This window comes from Neurospora tetrasperma, assembly GCF_000213175.1.
Source record: "Neurospora tetrasperma FGSC 2508 unplaced genomic scaffold NEUTE1scaffold_3, whole genome shotgun sequence".
In the NCBI taxonomy this organism is placed as follows: Eukaryota; Fungi; Ascomycota; class Sordariomycetes; order Sordariales; family Sordariaceae; genus Neurospora; species Neurospora tetrasperma.
This window is the reverse complement of record NW_009799101.1, coordinates 3787320-3806177: the sequence shown is the minus strand read 5'-3', so window position 1 is coordinate 3806177 and position 18858 is coordinate 3787320. Positions and strand designations below refer to the sequence as shown.

Below are 18858 nucleotides of genomic sequence, written 5' to 3'. Positions count from 1 at the left end.
GAAGGAAAAAAAAGAAAGAAAGAATAAAAGGGCTGTGATGGGAGACCTTTTTTGGTTGGTAAATTGATGTGCCAAAGTATGCGTTTGTCTGCCATGTTAAGACAGCGTGGGCAGTTGCATGCATGAGATGGAGTTCTCTCCTTCGGAAAATAAACCGAAAAGGCATTCGCTTGCGAGGAAAATACCCCTTTCTCCAGTAACTATGGACATTAGAACAGACAGCTTCATAACAGTAGTTTTAACCCGGTTGTTGCTATGATGATGTGGTGTTTGGTGTAATGAACCAGCATAGTGTGTTCAAACAGATGATGACTGTGCACGCACATCCAGATACTATGAACTTGGCAATACAACAAATGTAATCGAAAGAAAGCCCGTTCCCCAGGGTGAAACAACGGCGAGGGGCGATATGGGGATGAAGAATAATGAATGAATCATGCTATCCGTCCTCTCAGAATATTCCATCATGAAGTTCCCAAAGGCAGGACTGAAGAGGCGTGCTTGACATGATGTAGTACGTTGCATTCTTTCACCTCTGTGCAGGTATATAGCCAAAGTATAACCATCATCGTAACAGAGATCCTTTCTCAGCTCGTCGTTTGATCACAGGACAAGGCTGGCAGGAGTAACACCTTCAGGATGAAAGAGAACGGAAGTTGCTGTCTGCTTGATGTGATACACGGTTGATTTCACATACTACCTGCTGACTCGCCATGTGTCTCACGGCGGTAAATTAACTTATAAGATCACAACTGCACTGATAACGTTCGCGCCTGTTTCAACTAGCCTTCATTCCGATCGTAACCCTCGTATCCGTCTCTTTCTGAATCCTTCTGTGTGCTGGTGAAGGAGCCAAACAACACACAGAAAAACTTGGAATACATCACTTCCTCCCCACGAAGGACAAGTGGAAGGTAGGAGGTTCTAGGTATTTGATACTGACGCCACTACCCGCCCCTGGACTGCCTACCTCTGTGTACCGCTACTTAGCAGCGTGCTCGAATTGCGGGGTGTGCTCTTCCCCTTGCCCAGGGCGCTTCATCAACCCTGCGTGGAACAGAACCCGCATTCCACAGGGTTCGGGAGGCGACCCCAGAGATCCCATCGCGGTTGTTTTACAGGTGTTTTACGGTCAGGGCAGAGCAGGGCCGTGACGCGACCGCGATCCTAGAGGTACCTCTATTCACTTGCAAATGCGCTTGCGCTTGCAGGTTGCAACAACGAACCAGCCCAGACTGAGAGCGGGACCACGGTCATAGAACAAGCCTAGATAAGCTGCAACTTCCGCTGCGGCAGGAAAAAAAGGAAAAAAAAAAACTAAAAAAATAAAAAACCACAGAAACCCATGGGTAGACAACGCCTAGAATTCCGTTGGACAGAATTTCCATCACCCGCTCTCCAAGCCTGTTGCTCCGGCTTCGTTGTTGACAAGAACCTCACTGCAGGGGAACCCCAAAGAGACAACAGACCGGTTATTGATGTTTCTTTTGAATTCGGTATCATTTCTGGCCACCACTCCAAAAAAAAAGGTACCAGGTTTCCCGTTTGACGTGACGCAACAAATCTCCACGCTGTAACACCCGATTCCCGCTACTTGGCCTCCGTCGCAGCGTGCCCTTGCTGATCGATCGCCCGAACGAGTCCCGTCGAGGCGTCGAGTCCACTGGAATCAAGACTGAAGAAGAAAAAAAACGACACCCGAAAAAAAAAACTAAAAAAAAAAAAACTTGAAAGACTGTCGGGCCAACCAGTCCGCCCGATGCACCACGGCTAACCTATCACGGACGCCACCACCCAGCGTCAACGCAACGACTCGCTTTCCCCAGACCCAGCTCTATCGTCTGGCTTTGCTCCCGTCGTTTGTCAGTCAGTCAGTTCGTCCATGACCTGACCGTCTTACCTGCCTCAACCACTCAGCGCTCCGTCCAAGTCGCTTTACCGTGCCGTGCGTGACTACCTACTCTACCGATTCGTCTCACTGGGTTGTCACGATCTCCCCGATCTCTATCCGGCATCCTCCAACGCGCGCCGTCCCCCACTTCCCACCTTCCATCACACCGACCCAGCGCTTTCCGAGCTGCACAGGCAGCTCACCTTCACCACGTCTTCCTCAAAGAAACGGAGGGTTACCCGCCAGTCGACAAGGGAGCAGGGACAGGAAGGGTCTACCGACGCTGCCCTAGACGTGGTGCTCGCTACCGAGCAAGAAGCAGAGTTCGACCCGGCCTACCCTTTTGACCACCACCGGTCGACTTCCACATTGGCCTCTGCCTCCAACACTCCAGCATACAGCCGCGGCGACTCCTTACCACCATCAGGCATACCCCCGCACCTTCAGAATCAGTTTAGCACACTGTCTGGCTCTGCGACCGACTACGTCTCTGCCGATTCCGCCGCCAGTTCACCCTGCGCTGCCTCGGCCGATCTCTCCGTTGACAACGACCGCGATTCCGGACAGCTTTTCGACTCGAGCTCGACTTTGCAGGCTGCCAGTTGCGGGACCTTGAGAAGTCAGTCTCCCTTCATCAATACGCCCCACCGTGCGCTCATGGGTGGCGCCTCAGAGCAGACACATCGATCTGGTTCTCCCCTGAAACGAAGAGCATCCAGTATGGATCCAGAGTATGAGAACGCGGACTCGCGGGAGGACGTGGAAATGCTCACGGTTCCTGATACCCAGCCGCAAGACCAACAGTCTGGGCAAGATGTGGAAGAGCCTCAGCCCGTGGAAGCAGACGCCGCCGGAGGTACCAAGATGCCCATCGCTGATATGGAACTGCCCTTGAAGACAGGTAAGCATGTCAGCTGCTCGTACCTCAGTTAAAAACGCGCAGGCTTCTGACGGAAGGAAATGCAGAAATCCCACCGATCGAGCAACAGATCAAGACCATCGAAACACTCCTCAAGGCCTTCAATGATAGGGGCGCAAAAGAAGGAGATGTGGCATACTTAGTATCACGGCAGTGGCTGAACAAGGCCCAGGCGTTCGGTGCTAATGGGAAGCCTACAAGCAAGGAGCCTTCAGGCGAGATTATTGGGCCGATCGATAACTCGGATATCATTCAAGCTATCTTCACCGACTCCGCCGACCAGCAGTGCGTGAAGCTAAAGCCGGGCGTGGGATCAGAGTCTGCTGAGCTGTTTCCCAAGGACGCATGGGACCTGGTGCTATCATGGTATGGCCTGGCGCCTGGACAGGCCCCTATTGTCCGGATAGCGCACAATACCGCCCTTGATGCTGCCAGCGAGCCAAACGTTCAGTTTGAGTTCCATCCTCCCGTTTTTACCGTTCACAGGCTATGGTCTGCAGCGAGTCCTCTGCCTATCGAACAGGAGATTAAGCTGAAGAAGCCGCCACCGCCCGTCATTGTCCAAAGCGCATCTGCCTCATTTCACCAATTTCTTCAGCAAATCAAGAAGCTGACTGGTGTTCCTATGGATCGTAAAGTCCGGGTCTGGCAGCGGCTGCAAACAATTCCTGCCACAGAGGAGGCTTCGAAGCCCTCTGGCATGGAAACCCCTCCTGATTCCCCGGGGCGTTCCTCTCGCATACCGAACTTCCTACCTAGGGCCCCTGGCTCCTGGCCGGAAATGCTCGTGGATGTTGAAACTTTCAGCCAACTAGAGCGTGGTGTGGAGCGCGATCACCTCGCAGCAGAGGATACCACAACCAATCCCAACTACAACGGGAGGAAGAGTCTGTCATTGGTTGGCCTTACTGTGGACCAAACCTTGATCATCGACGAACAGGTTGACCGAGATGATTACGTCTCTACATTCTTTACCAAAATGACCAATGGCAACAAGACCGTCGGCAACGGCATTGTCGCTCAGGCCCGTGGTACTGTCAGCGGACGTAACAGTCCGGCTCCCCCGAGTGTCCTCAATAGGGGCCGGGTGCAACCCAGATCCGGTCGTACGCCAGGGTGCGTTGGCTTGCAGAACCTGGGCAATACATGCTACATGAATTCGGCTCTGCAATGTCTACGGAGCGTTGAAGAGTTGACCAAGTATTTCCTCACTCACGAGGCCAAGAAAGAGATCAACCCTGACAATCCGCTTTCCCATAACGGAGACGTTGCTATGGCATACATGCGGCTGTTGGATGAAATATACAAGAATCCTGCGCCCAACTCGGTCGCGCCCCGTCACTTCAAAGGCATCGTAGGCCGATATGCCCCCGCCTTCTCCGGCTATGGGCAGCAGGACTCCCAAGAATTTTTGGGTTTCTTGCTCGATGGCCTACAAGAGGACCTAAACCGCATCAAGAAGAAGCCGTACATTGAAAAGCCAGACTCTACAGATGACATGATCGGTAACCCTGCTGCTATCAAAGAAATGGCCGAGAAGGTTTGGGATATCACAAAGAAGCGTGACGACTCGATCATTGCCGACCTGTTCACCGGATTATACAAGTCAACCCTTCATTGCCCTGTATGCGACAAGATCAGCATCACATTCGATCCCTTCAACAACCTCACTTTGCCCTTGCCAATGAGCAACGTCTGGTCCCGAACTGTCAAGTATTATCCCTTAAACGAGCCCCCGGTGGAAATCGTTGTAGAGGTCGATAAGACGAGCGCCTTCAAGGCCATCAAGGAGTTCATTTCGACGAGAGTCGGTGTCCCCCCGGAGCGTCTTGTTGGAGGTGAAGAGTTCAAGGGTAAATTCTTCAAGCAGTACGACGACATGATGGCGATCAACGAAGAGATTCAGCCGGGTGACGTTGCAGTGATACATGAAGTGGAGGCGCCACCCACCAATGTCAATGCAAAGAAGGCCAAGAAGCAGGTATACAGGTCGCTGCTGGACGATGCCGAGGAAGAGCCCGCTCAACCCACGTCGAATCCCCTGGCGGAACGTCTCCTTGTTCCAGTCCTGCATCGTACTATGGACCCTAATGCGGCCGGTGTCAGATATCATAGGAAAGTAGAGGACATCCCACCGCCACATTACATTGTGTTGACGCCTCAGGAGGCTTGTGATGAGAATATCATCCGCAGAAAAATCCTGCAAAAGGTGGCCACCTTGTCCACGTGGTCGGAATTCACTGCCGACGAAGAGGCATCGGAAGCTACGGATCTTGAGATGGTCAATGGCGCATCGGACATTGACTCTGCAGACTCTAAGGTAGTTGCCAAGTCTGTCGAGGGCGAGGAAGATATTGTCGACGTGACGATGGGCAACACTGGTTCTGCCAAACCAACAGCGTCGCCAGCTCCTCAAACGTAAGTGACTTTCATGAGTATGTCGATCTGTACATGGTGTCGCTAACTAGGCACAAAAATAGTCTTCCCGCGCTCCTCAAGCGTTTCAAGTCGCAGCAGCCTAAGTGGTTAGACCCTTCAGTATTCCTGAATCCAGCCCTGCAGAACCTCTTTGCGATGTCTTACTTTAGGGAGTCCCATGGCGGTGTTCCTACAGGGTGGCAAAGCGTTAACGACACCAGCAAACACGAAAGACTGAGCTCGAGGGCCCCTAAGACGGATTCCTCGGATGTGGAGATGCGAAGCCCGAATGCATTGGATGGCTCGGATGACAGCGGTAGCGAAGAAGCTTCTTCGGAACAGGTGGATTCCGTGACACGGATGGCCGATGAGTCGAGCGAGGGCTCAGATGCCCCGAAAGGAAGTGTAAGTCAAATCGATGCATTGCTCTAGTAATTCGGTTAACGTGGTACAATGTGCTGACGCCTTGATCAGGATCGATTCATCGCTAGTCCTCCTAGGGGAGCAAATGCCGGTCCGCGAGGCAAAAACAAGAAGATGAAAGCTGGCCGCACTTATGGCAAGAAGGCTAAGAAGCGTTTTGAGAAAGAACAGCTGAGAAAACGGGCTGCGGCCGCCCAGCAACCCGTCGAGGTTCCTGAGCAAGATTACCGTGTCGACTCCGAGGAAGGGCCCCTTGTGCGTCTTGGGGAAGGCATCGTTGTGGACTGGTACGAGGACGCTTTTGATGCTGTCTTCTCCCCTGCGAACAGGACCTACAACAAGATTGAGACTCTGAATGACCCGTCGTTGGGTGCCAAGAAGAGGCAACGGGAGCTGCGTAAGAAGCACGGTATCAGTCTAGATGATTGTTTGGCCGAGTTCGAGAAGGAAGAAATCTTGTCCGAGCAAGATACATGGTATTGTCCCCGTTGCAAGGAGCACCGTCGCGCAAGCAAGAAATTCGACCTTTGGAAGACGCCAGATATTCTGGTCGTCCATCTGAAACGGTTTAGCTCCGTTGGCTGGCGTCGGGATAAGCTGGATGTCCTTGTCGACTTCCCCATTGAGGGCCTCGACCTCACCGAGCGGGTCATTGACAAGGAAGACGGTAAACAGGAGATCTATGACCTGATTGCTGTGGATGACCATTGGGGTGGCTTGGGCGGTGGCCATTACACTGCCTTTGCCAAGAATTTTGTTGATGATCAGTGGTATGAGTTCAATGGTAAGACTTTCGGTTTGCCCTCGTTCTTGGAGGACCAGGCGAATGCTGACAAGCAGTAGATTCATCCGTTTCGAAGGTGACCGATACCTCCAAGGTTGTCTCACCCGCTGCCTACCTGCTGTTCTACCGTCGCCGCTCAGACAAACCTCTAGGCGGGCCCAAATGCGAGGAAGTTGCCCAGCGCTATTCCCTTGACGACGATGAGGAAATGCTGGACTCGGGGGAAGGCCAGCGTCTCGGTCATGGCTCCTCCCTTCGTGGGTCGCCGAGCGCTTCGAACGGAGCAGGTCAAACTCTCCTGCGAGGAGAAGTTGGTTCGGTTAGTGGCCGCGGTCCAAGTGGCGACTCCGAACTGCCCTCCTATCAGGAAACCAATGGCACGACTACTGGTCCTGAGGTGCGGAAGAGCATCGAGTTTGAGGACGAGGGCATTGATCTACCCAACTACGAAGCCGCGGGCAACATGTCCGGCGTGGCCTCTGCTCTCCCCACAACCTGGAGCTTTGACAACATTCCCAAGACTGGCTCTGAAGCTAGTGGCTTGGACGACGAGATCGCGAGTGATGTGGCACAAGGCGACAACTCCGGCGACGATGCCTCGGTTTTTGCCAGTATCAATGAATATGGCTCCGCTGTAGATTTCATTGGACCTGCTGCACAGGACGACGATTACTCGGCATTCACTGACAATGTCCCGCCGCCGCCGTCAGTGCAGGATCAGGACACCATGGACCAAATCGCGCAGATGACATGGGAACACAAGGAGCAAGTTCATGAGGTGTTCGTCAATGGTGGCGTTGACATTGACGACGATAAGGTTGCGGAGATTCACGTCGACGATCACGAGCAGCAAAGACAATCACCAGCAGTTCGGGAACCGCCAAAGGAGCCGGAAGGAGGCGATAAGTCGTCAGACTAGTGGCGTCCGGTTTCGTTCGCGACCGCAGCATAGTTCAATAGTTCAATCGGTTGCTGTGACGTCTCTTGAAAGCCTAAATCCCTTTTGTGAGATCACAAGTCCTCTTGTTGGGAAAGGGAAAGATGTCAACACCTCGCTGAGTGTCATCACCCAGTGTCTCTCTGGAACTCACCCTACCTTCATGTTTTCTCCCAGTGTTTGCGCCGTGGCGGGCTTGCTTTTGTGTCACAGAATCGGTAGGCTTGTTGATCGCTGCTGTTGAATAATTTTGGGTTGTGCATGGTCATCAGGTAGAGGTTTCTGTTTGTCGTATGGTTTGGTTTAGATGTTTCAACAAGCGCATTGTCACATAACATGCATACACATACACACACATAACTTTACATACATACATCTACATACATACATTGATCACAGCGAAGCCTGGATGGGACCCTTTTCCATTCGGGCAGCAGAAATAGAGAAAGAGGATGTCCTGGAAAGAGAGGCGGGAAGGAGTTCAATGAGGTTAGAGAACATAAAAGCTTTTCTTATGAGAACATTGGAAGATTAGGATGGCCATGAATAAGAAATGTCTGTCCATGGTGTTATTGCGTAGCTTATCTGCCATACCGTGCATGCGATAGACTCAATAGCTATGAAACTCATGCTCGAGCTCAAACCAGCGAAAGAAGAAAAAAAAAGTCCGTCAAATTCCTTCTCCACGAACATCCACCAAACCACTTGGCGGTGTATCTAAGTCCCAGCGGTCGCTTATATCATCGACCAACAGGCTAACCCGGAGAGATTTCCGATTCCCCACGTTCACGAGATGGAAACGAAGATCGTTACCTACTGAGCGGGTGCTGGCAAGTCAAGACCATGATATTCACGAGGCAATCCACGCATCCACTGCAATTCCTTCTTTGTTAGCAGGAGAGAGAACGAAAAGGTGTTGAGATTGGTGTCGTGACCAGGAGGACCGGTTAAGTGGGATAGATAGCAGATGAGGTGGGATATGTACGTAGATGAGTGGGATACATAGACGAGTGGGATACTTCTTTCCACATCTTATAGAAAAAGTTTCCGGTTGCGTGGTTTTACATGGGCGGTGATCATTATACATAGCGGAGTTAGGGAGCTGGCGGCCAAGTACAGTAAGTACATGGAAGATTTCCATCCGCTTGTCGTCGTGAGGGCATTTGTTTTGGTGAGCAAGTTTCTCGCGACTTTTAAAAAACCTTTAATACCATCTGTCGGTAGGTATTGTTAAGAGGATTGGAAAAGTTTTATTACTTGGATTGTGTAAGTGTTGTTGATGATGTTTTACGTACCCTTGAGGTCGAATCCTGCGGTTCCATATGTACTGCTAGAGCCAGGTATGTAGTGGAGGTGATGATGCCCTTACGTACGTACATCGTGAACTAAGTCTAGTCCACTGCGTACAGTAGTAGCCCTCTCACTAAAGAAACTAGCAAGGACGATCGTCATCCCGTCGCCGAGAACACCGGCGTCCCAGTCACGCTTGTGTACCGGAAATACACTGCCTAAATTGTCATGAAATTTAGTGGGGTTCTTGAGCGGGTAGTGATGTTTTAGTCACCTCTTGATTCTAGTGTTTCAGGTGTGTGAATTTGGTCTAGTTGCTTGGACTTTGGACAGTTGAAAGATGGGGAGATGTGTATATGAAGGGAACGAACCATCAGTTAAAGCTATAGAGACACTAAACCGCGGAAAGCTGTGTGATGTAGAAGCCTCACGAGCACAGCTCAGGGTTGCTTGTATAAATACGCCCCCCTTTTTTTCCTTTTTGTTTAAAAAAATTTTTTTTTTTTTCAATTTCTTTTTTCAGAGGGGGCGAATTGGATTTAGAAAGAATGTGTCCTTTGCAACCATGGGCTATGAGCGAATTCTTTCAATTCAGTCGCCCACCGACACCAGATACATACTTACCTATCGACCTACATACTTTATGGCAGCTTTGTCCCAGTTTCCGACCAAAATGTTCCAGCCTTCGTTCAGAACTTCAAAACAGGTGCTCCTCATACTGGATTACGGATGTATACCCTCTCTTATTTTCCGTTTTTAAGGACCCCAGCAAGCGGCGGCACCAGTGGCTCGAGAGCGGCATCACTCACTAACAAACCCCCAAACCCAGACAAAGCCATGATCACCAACACCCAAGGCGTAATCTCGATGACAAGACGTGTAGCAGCAAGACAGAGAGATGTGCAACATGAGATGAGTTGTTTGTGCGTGTATGAGTAATGGAGTCGACTAACAAGTACATGAATGTATTATGGTTCAGATCAACCTCGGCAGAACAGGAAGCGAGCATATTATCAACTAGCTTCCTCTAGGGAGGAAGACTGGTGAGACTGGGAGAGGAGAGGAGTGACTAAGAAGTGGATATGGAGGGTGATCGACAGGGCTGAAGCAGAAAAGGAAATCATCTTTAGAAAGGGATGGGAGACGGTTCTTCTTGGAGGGAGCCACTTGGAAAGATTAGTAGGTAAGATACCGTAGGCTGTTATGTAAGAGGTTTGGATAATAGGTAGCCACTGGTAGCTAGATGGACGAACTAAGTATAGTGTACAAATCAGTAGTAGAGTCCTAGTATTATTTCAGGTGGGGATGATTTGTGAGATCTTTTAGTACTGTTCGGTTCTGGAGTGTCGTTGCATATCCATCATGAATGCCATTGTGAGAAGTCCGGACCTTGGATAAAGTTAAGGGCATCCGAGTCCAGAATGTGAGATATCATTGCAGGTCAGGTAATACTTGACAAGGGCAGGGCTCTTTTCGAATACATCAAGTCAATATATCCGTATAATGTAGATAGGGCGCCAGGCTTCCCTTGAAAAGCCCAATCCACAACATACACCCGACTGACTCATGTTCTGTGGCACGGCTTGGCATGGCGATTCATTCCAATCTCGACTGCTGGAAATTCTCCGTGGCATGCTGGAGTGAGGTCCCCCGTCCTTCCAGTCAGAAACTCGATCCGGTGTCTGTCCGTCTTTTCTTGCGAGGCTGTTCAGCATAGCGTGATGCATGTCTCAGATTGACAAGACCACCAATGTCCGAAGCGAGGGCCAGGATGGGAGTCGGGGAGGTTGAACGGGCAAACTCAATCGGCCGAGGTACACTATAGAGATGTCTCGTGATTGCCATGCTGGGAAAGCTGAAGTATGGAGTTAACGATAGTTTTCCCCATATTTACCGGAGTTTGCACAGAGCTCTGGCTGGGATAGGACATGAGAAGCTTCTGAAGATAAAAGGCATAGCACAGACCAAGCCGAATCTGACATTGATGATGACACCTGAAATTGCTCTGCTATAGAAGCGAGAGGATATACCTGGCCTGCTGTTTGAGGAATAGCTTGTTGGTCGATGGGCGAGTTTGATCAGGCTGAACTGGAGGTCGTCGTACAGGCGAACGGCCATATCGGGTAAATGTTGTGCGACTGTTATTCGCAGGATCCCGACTATACCAGATTCAAAGAACGTCGGCGAGGCGACTAATCAATCCGCCATCTCACGGCTGTCAGTCGTCACCCACCCTGTCATCACATATGCCTGCCACCCTCTCAACAGCCTAAGCGTGGTTAGCTTGTTCCGCGTTTGCTTCTAGAAGGATGTCGTGACAAGGGGAAGATCCGGATGGCTAAAGTGAGGTGACTGGTTGGTCCAAATCCCACCCACAAGACGGGATGCGTATCTCCAGCTGTGTACTCCCCGGTCATGCAAGACGAGATCTAGCGCCGAGCTTGATAAGGAAGGTCGTAGCATTGGTGACAGCGGGGTGTGGCCCGAGCTGCATGACGGATTGATCAGACAGTAACTGAAATTGTAAGTGTTGGTTCAATACGGCAACGATGGGATACTGGAAATTATTCCCTCTTTCCGTCCGGTAGCTGCTGAGCTCTGAGGCCTTCGAGTTCCCTGGAGCTTGATGTGGAGGAGCAGAGGAGGTGGTGACAGGCTGAATCCAGATGGGATGTGTACACGTGGAAGCCACCGCCGTGTACAGGCTTTCACACCGCCACTGTGTGATTATCTGTTGTTTCAGGCGATGGAGGCCTTGTCCTCGTGCAATAGTTCGTGATAAACATGGTGGTTTGGGGTCTGGTGTTGCTGGGAGCCCAGTGTTGGATTAGTGGTTAGAGTTAGGTAAGGCACAAGTACCCGCCTACATACTACCCAAGTCGAGAGCCGGGCACCGGGATGATGACATATCACAGTGGGGTGGAGAACCGCTGAACATCATCTTGACGCCTGCAGGGCTCTAGGGGCAAAAGGACGATCCAAAACCCGAAGCCCAGGGAGCCGGCAATAGTCCAACAATTGGATCCTCCCGTACACACTATACAAGACAGCCCTAGATCTCGACCCAACCCCTCTAAGCCACAGTCCAATACTGGTTTGTTTGTTAGCTCGCGACCTCCTGCTAGCTTCCCTAGGCATTTTGGTGTGTCATTGACTCGTTCTGTTCCATGATCAAGGCGTGATCTTGCCTTGGATATGCTATTTCCAAGTTTAATGTCATGTTGAATGTTGTTCATAGCCCTCTGATCCGAACCTAGCCACTTAGTCTGTCCATGTAAGGTTTGTGACAAATCGGCATCGATCTGGTCGAGTATACCAGGAGTGCTAAGCTAACCAAAGAACCAGTATTAGATTGTATATAATATTGGGCCGTGGGAGAGACTAAAGGTGGATATTTCCGAGGCGAATCAAACCCAGGCACGCCAGGTCAGCAAACATCAGAAAGAAGGGAAGGGAAGCCAAAAACACCCCATGCCTTGGTAACTTGCGCGCACGAAAAGCGAAGGCCATCGTGACATATACGAGCCTATAAGGACTGGGTTGGGAACGGGCAAGACGGAGAGGATCAAGGTGTCAATGTGGCCGATATAGTACATATGCGAGATGTGTGTGTAAGTGCATGTAGACAGCTGAAGGCGCGTGGTGGAGGTCGCCCCGAGGTCGCCGACTCCGAAGATCACTCCGCTTTGGGACGTCTTCAGCATTCAATGGCAAGTTCGCGAGGTTGGATATTCGGTGCAAGTGCAGCTTGAGCGACGATTTTTGCCTAGGACCAGCACCGAGATCTGATCAATACCTCTCTCTCTCTACCTGTGAATGCCCGTGAACCCCTGTGAGCCGTCGGCATCGGTGCTGTTCGGATGTTTGTTTGCCCCGCACCAAGTCGGGACCCTGTCTGTCTACCTGTCTACAAAGCCAGTGAAAAAATAAACATCCTTTCCTGGTCTATCGGGACGCTGCACAACTTCCTGACCTTGCTCGCAAATGCGGGCAGAGATGGTGTTGTTAGGACGCGTGTGGTTCCTGATTGATGACCACAATCCTTGGTAGCGCTAGCGGTTCTTCTGATTAAAAACCCCAACTGCCCCTGGTGATGCGACTGGGTTGTGCACTTTTGGAGATTCTGACACGCCGGGGCATCCATATGATCCAGCGGTCGTACCTGCCGCAAAACGGGCACACAATCGCGTCCGAGGTTGCGCATGTCGAGGAGTGTCGCAGCCAGATCTGGGTGACAAAAGTGAGAATGTTCTTTCCTTCGAGAACAAGATATGATGACAGTGGGCCGTGCAGCGCAGGACACTAGGGCAGGGCCACCCGACACAGCAGACCCCTCCCAGATCAGTGACCGCAGCCAGGCCTTGGACGGAAACCGACGCGGCTGCACGGAGACTGACGGAGAGCAATTGCCCAGACGGGACACCGCGGACCCGCCGGGGGGGGGGGGGGGGAGGGGGGTTAGCTACCTCTAGGTACCTAGGTACCTAATCTGCTTTCGCAATCCCAGTCACGATCAGATGGAAGGTGGTCAATGAGCAAATTTTGCTGCACCCCTTGTGGGTCTGAGTTTTCGGCCCACCTGTCAAAAAGAGGGAAAGCGCACACTGTCAAGGTCGGCCACAGCGACCGGGCAGGGCAGTGATGCGAACAGGGCACTGCAGTGACCACCTCGACCACCATACGGTACTTACCGTATTCGCTGACTTCCAGAGAAATGGAAACCCGGCCGTGGGACCTGCGGCGGCATGACAATCTGTGGTGCGTCCACTCGCAGACATGAATGCATCGAGTCGTGTGCTGTGAGGCGCAGAGGATGCTGCAGAAGGGGCCTCAGGTGCTTCCTTCAATTTCAATGGTGCCTTGGTGTGCTGTGCGCGCGGGTGGGCGGGAGACGTGGGCTGCCTTAGCGCGTTCGATGATTTTTCTCGAAGACGGCCAAAAGCTGGGGCTGTTCGCTGATGGGCCACTGAAATGTCGTGCCAGCGATACCTTTCCCGTTCGTTCGCGCAGCAACTTCCCCAACCGTCCATTGCAAGGCGGCCGACCCTGGCTGGTCTGCCCGCCCATGTCAGGCTTCCTCCCATTCGCTCCTCACTTGATGTTTGGCCGAGCCTGACTGGCTCACAGAAAGGGGGAACACTTGACCCTGGTAACATCGACCTGGCCTGCTTGCTTCCCTTTTGCAAGAAGCCGTCGCGCGCCGCACACATGGCTTCTCGCCAAGCATGGATTGTGTGGCATCCGTTGTTGTTTTTTTTTTTGTTTTTTTTCTCGACATTCTTTCCCTTCTTGTTCATGTTTGGATCTTGACGTAACAGGCCTACCTAGCGGGCGCTGATCCACGCCCAGGCATCGGCCAACCCGAGTGCCATGCCGCGCAGGTTCGGTGGATGAAACCAAAGCGTTGATACTAGTGCAGCGCTGGAGGGGTTCCATGATTCCATGCCGGCTTCTACCAGTGTTCGGTCGCCAGGCTCGCGCGTCATCCCAGCTCCCAAGCCAAGGACCATTCAACCAAAGACCGACGAAAAAAAAATTAAAAAAAAAATTAGATAGAGTACATGTAAGAAGCGAACCCCGCCCTTGGAAACCCATGCCCATCAAAAGCGAACGGGTCTAGCCTCTCCCATTTTATTACATTTGCGGTTACCAATTGAGTAGCCACCACATCTCCATTGGGGCCGTGGCTTTTTCCCTTTCGTCGCCGGCCTCCCTGTCTCTGTCATATTCCAACCACTGCTGCCGTGGCAGCCAATATCGACCAACAAACATCTCCTGTCCAATGTACGTATATCATCCCGTCGCCCTGCCCCCCCCTCCTCTTCCTTGTTGATACCCGCCCGCTATCCGCTGCTTCGACGTGGTAAGAGGTAGTGTAGAGGGAGAAGGGAAGGTACCTGGCCTTTGTCATACACACTCGGGTCCCGTCCCATTCTTTGCCCACCTATTCCAAAGGTACCTGCCCTCTACTTGCACAGCAAGGTACATGCACCTGTACCTTCCACTTTGCTTGGCCTGCCTACCTACCCAGTGTGTGTACCGAGTACGGATACTGCTACCGTTAGCACCTCTCACTGGAAAGTAGCGAGTTCTAAAACTCCTTCCACGCCCTCCCCTATCTCTTCTCCCGTCTATGTCTGCCACTCCCTCCAGTCCCACGCCCTAGGCGATTCCATCCTTCCTTTTTGTTTCTTTGCATCCTCCTCGTCTTCCAATTTCCCCCGAGTCTCAGTCCGCCTGAAGCACGACAACAACCACCCGTTACATGTCATCAACTACCGACTACCCGCGATTTACGGCACAATTGTCTAGACGCGCATGCCGTCGTCGCCGGGATTCTGTTCAATCTGACCTTCTGTGCGTCGCGTTTCTAATCCCTAACCACCCAGGCAACTCGACCTCGATCGGCCCTTTAGCAGTCTCCTCGCCTCCTTGAGCGTCTCGAGAAAAACATTCCTACTCGTCGGGCACCACAATTCCAGTTTTGTTTTTCATTGTCGCAAATATCGCCTGCCAGCATTTCCAGTCCACTTTTGAAACTCGTGCTGAGACTTTGGAGTTTGCATCCCTCGCAATCGCACCGATCACAACCGCCTCGCCCTCGGAATAGAGAAAACCGATCCAAGATTAAACCAATTAGTGGTTGCGTCAAAAGAGGCATCGGCGTCCAAACGCTGTCGGAGTCGTCTTGGCCTATTTCTGGTCCCTTTCCCCGAGGCCAAAACAAGCATTGGCTACTTTCAGTGCGTCGGCAAGAAACCCAAGCATTCAAGGTTGTGGTTTTGGACAATCATCTTTTTTTCGGCACCAGAGTGCAGTCGCAGGGAGACTGGTCACTACCAAAAGTCAACATGGATATCATGGAGGAACCACAAGTTGCCATGGAGGACATCCACTACCGTGTTATATACGTCAACCGCTCAGTATCCGAGGACCGCTGCATCCAACGAAGCGCAAGGCATCTGGACGAGTATGTTGCAAAGACGGAACCAAACTGCATTGCCGACACTGTGAAGTGCATTTTGGAGATTTTTCCAGAAGGTTTGCGGGGCCGCTGATATCCATCCTTCATGTCGACCTTTTGTGCTAACTGTTCGGACGCAGCTTACTTGTGCAGCACTGAGGGTGCCTGCATGTCCCACTGGCTCCAGCCCCAAGAAGATCACGAGGCCGATCTTCAACCAACGATTATCCTCCTAGACACCCCTTACCAGCAGTTCTTCCCGGCCCAATTTCCGAATGAACGCAGGGACGAGAGCCACGATGGCAACTCGTACGGCCTCTCGTTACTTAAGAAGATCGAGTCCGAAGCTCGTGCTCGCCATCTCTACGAGCAGGTTATACCTGTCCCACTCATCCAATCACCCGACGCCATGAACAACATCAGTGGGGCAGATAAGACGAGGATGCGACAACAATGTATCGATTTTGGGGCCAAGGCAGTCTTGTCGGGTCCCCTGAATGCTAAGAGCATCGCAGTGATTCAAGACAGGGCATATTACGCTTACAAGGACGCTCTTTCGAGGAAACAAGCATTGGCGGACGTGCGTAAGGGCAGAAAACGATCACTGATTGCTGTGTTCAACGATACCCGGCCGTATGGTTATCTCCGCGAATACCTCGTGGAGAGTTTGATTAAGAAGATCTGCAGCACGGAGGACGACAGAGATAATGAGATCTATAAGGCCAATGTCTCGGTATGCCCAGAGAAGCGAGCTGAAATCTCCCGTGCCATCAGCACATGGCATTTCGATGCTCACAAATTTGACTACGACGAGCTGATAGTCGCAGCCGAACTCACACTAAACCATGCCTTATCCATGCCAGAGCTAAAGGCATTTCGCATCTCGCCAACACAGTTGCAAAATTTCCTCAAAGCTTGTCGGGCTGCTTATATGGGTTTTGTGCCATACCATAACTTTCGACATGTTGTCGACGTTCTACAGGCAACTTTTCAGCAGCTGCTCCGGATTGGCGCATTGCCTCCTTATCCAAACGTCAACGGCACTCATACAAGCCCAATCGCAGAATCTCCTGGGACACCCTCCATAGGTCCGGAAGAAGCCTTCACCCTTCTCCTTACTGCCATTGGTCACGATGTTTTGCATCCCGGTGTCAACAACGGCTTTCTGATCGAGGCACGAGCGCCTCTCGCAGAGCTTTACAACGATCGCTCAGTCCTGGAGAATTTCCACAGCACCAGCTACTGCCAGATTCTCAAGCGACATTGGCCGATCTTTTACGAGAATAGGCGTCTGCGCACGTTGATGATCAGTTGTATCCTGGCTACGGACATGGCCTTGCATTTCGACTACATGGCAAAACTCGGAAACTTGCAAAAACTTCAAGCTCAAAAACCTGATCTTGACGGTTGGAATGAGAAGGCTGTCGACGAGGCGAGGGTGCTAGTGTGCGCTCTTATAATCAAGTGCGCTGACATCAGTAACGTCGCACGGAGACACGATATCGGTGCACAGTGGATGCACCTGCTGAATGACGAGCTTATATTGCAGACTCAGATTGAGATGGATATGGGTCAAAAAACGGCACTTATCGCTCCACCATCGACGAGCCTTGACGGCCGGATCAGGTCCCAGCTAAAATTCATGGAATTGTTTGCCTTCCCTCTGTTCCGAGGCGTGGCAGATATCTTGCCCGGTCTACAGTTCTCCGTTGACGAAATGGAACTCAACCTTACTCACTTTGAGAATGAACTCCTAGTCCCCTCGGCAGGATCGACGATGGAAAACCAACCTGGCATCTCTAAATATAGCCCCCCGCCGAAATGCGATTCGGAGCCTCCAACAGAAAAAAGTGCCCTCGATGGAAGACCTAACGGTGTGCTTCCTAGTCTTACGACTACCGACTTCTCCTGTGGAGGTGCCAGGTTACACGGATCGAATCGTCAGCGATGCAGTGAGGCGACCGAAGGCAGCTCAGCACCCTGCTCGGGAGAGTGGGGTTCGCAGGCAAACAGCGCGACGACGGGCAAGATGCCGCTCTCGCCTAGTACGCAGGGTACGAGCATCATCAGCAGGGACTCGATGGACAAATCTGTCGGTGTTCCTGTGACGACTGTCACAGCCCCAGACTCTCCGACTGCAATTCCTGAGGCGACCAAGATGTCTTCGGACCGAGATCAGCTGCAAGTGAACGAAAAACTCGATCATTTTATAAGCGATGACGAAGATAACATGTCTAACGGAAACGGTCACATGAATGGCAGCGGATCGACATTAGGACAGGAATATCTGAAACCGGAACAAGACACCGGCAACGGCAAAACGATGAGGAAGAAGGCGAGCCTGATGGGTCTGAAGAACAAGTTTTCGTCCAAATTCTCCTCGTTCACCAAATCGAAAAAGGGAAAAACATCATGCCCCGCAAGCCCCGAAAGGTCAGCAGATCCGATGGGATAGAGCACCATCTCTCTGCTTCGGCTTTCGTCGCCGCCTCCAAAACAAGGTAGCATGCTTGTCGTCCCGGCAGATGATAACGATGCTACGCTCTCGGATTCTTCACCCGATATTGTCAAGCGCGCAAAGAAGTGGAGGTCTCGATCCAGCGGCTCATGAAGCTTTCCGCTGTAGATCGTGCAACATCAATAATACCGCAATAGGATTTGATGGCGTTGACGCAAAGTGTCTCCTTTTCCATCTCATCTTTTGGGGTGTTGTTGAGACGCCTACCCTCGTAGCACTGCCGCTGCTAAGCCCGGTTGCAATTTATAGAATCGAGGTTCGCGAGATTCTTACGAAACACCAGCCTGTGGCCCATTCATCATTGGCTCCACAAGTCTTAAATATCGACTACAAGCCCTCTCAATTGGCATCGATGCTGGTTGACACTGGCCTACTGGACGCCCAGAGATTATGAGGAGTGTCAGTGTCGTCCCCCAATCGGAAGGAAGATGATTTGTTCTGGATGGGTTTGTGGACCAATACACGAAGTTTCTTTATTCACATTCGGTTGCTCATCATTTGGTTGGGACAGTAAGGGGTTGGAGAGAAAAGATGCATTTATGATTATTGATTGATCGAGTTGGTTGGGATTAGGAAAGGATGCACCGGCGAAATTACACACGTATACACATGATGAGGAAAGGCAATGGGGGGGGGGGGGGGGGGGGGAAAGGGAAAGGGGGAAAAAACATTTTTACCCTCGGCTTTTCCCCCCCCCCCCCCCCCTTTTTTTTT

The 18858-nt window shown here is 51.6% G+C and overlaps 2 protein-coding genes across 2 annotated transcripts; both read left to right on the top strand.

The window, feature by feature from the left end:
* Positions 1–713: 713 nt before the first annotated feature.
* On the top strand, positions 714–7754 carry NEUTE1DRAFT_122471 (uncharacterized protein; the record flags this gene model as incomplete). Its single annotated transcript, XM_009852942.1, has 8 exons — positions 714–728; positions 1087–1173; positions 1752–1870; positions 2086–2792; positions 2858–5228; positions 5291–5633; positions 5703–6435; positions 6495–7754. 8 exons carry the CDS (start codon positions 714–716, stop codon positions 7352–7354), a joined length of 5235 nt encoding a protein of 1744 aa, XP_009851244.1.
* A 7759-nt stretch (positions 7755–15513) lies between these two features.
* Positions 15514–18081, top strand: NEUTE1DRAFT_122470 (uncharacterized protein; the record flags this gene model as incomplete). The annotated part of the gene is made up of 2 exons (XM_009852941.1): positions 15514–15632; positions 15780–18081. 2 exons carry the CDS (start codon positions 15514–15516, stop codon positions 18079–18081), a joined length of 2421 nt encoding a protein of 806 aa, XP_009851243.1.
* Positions 18082–18858: the final 777 nt, after the last annotated feature.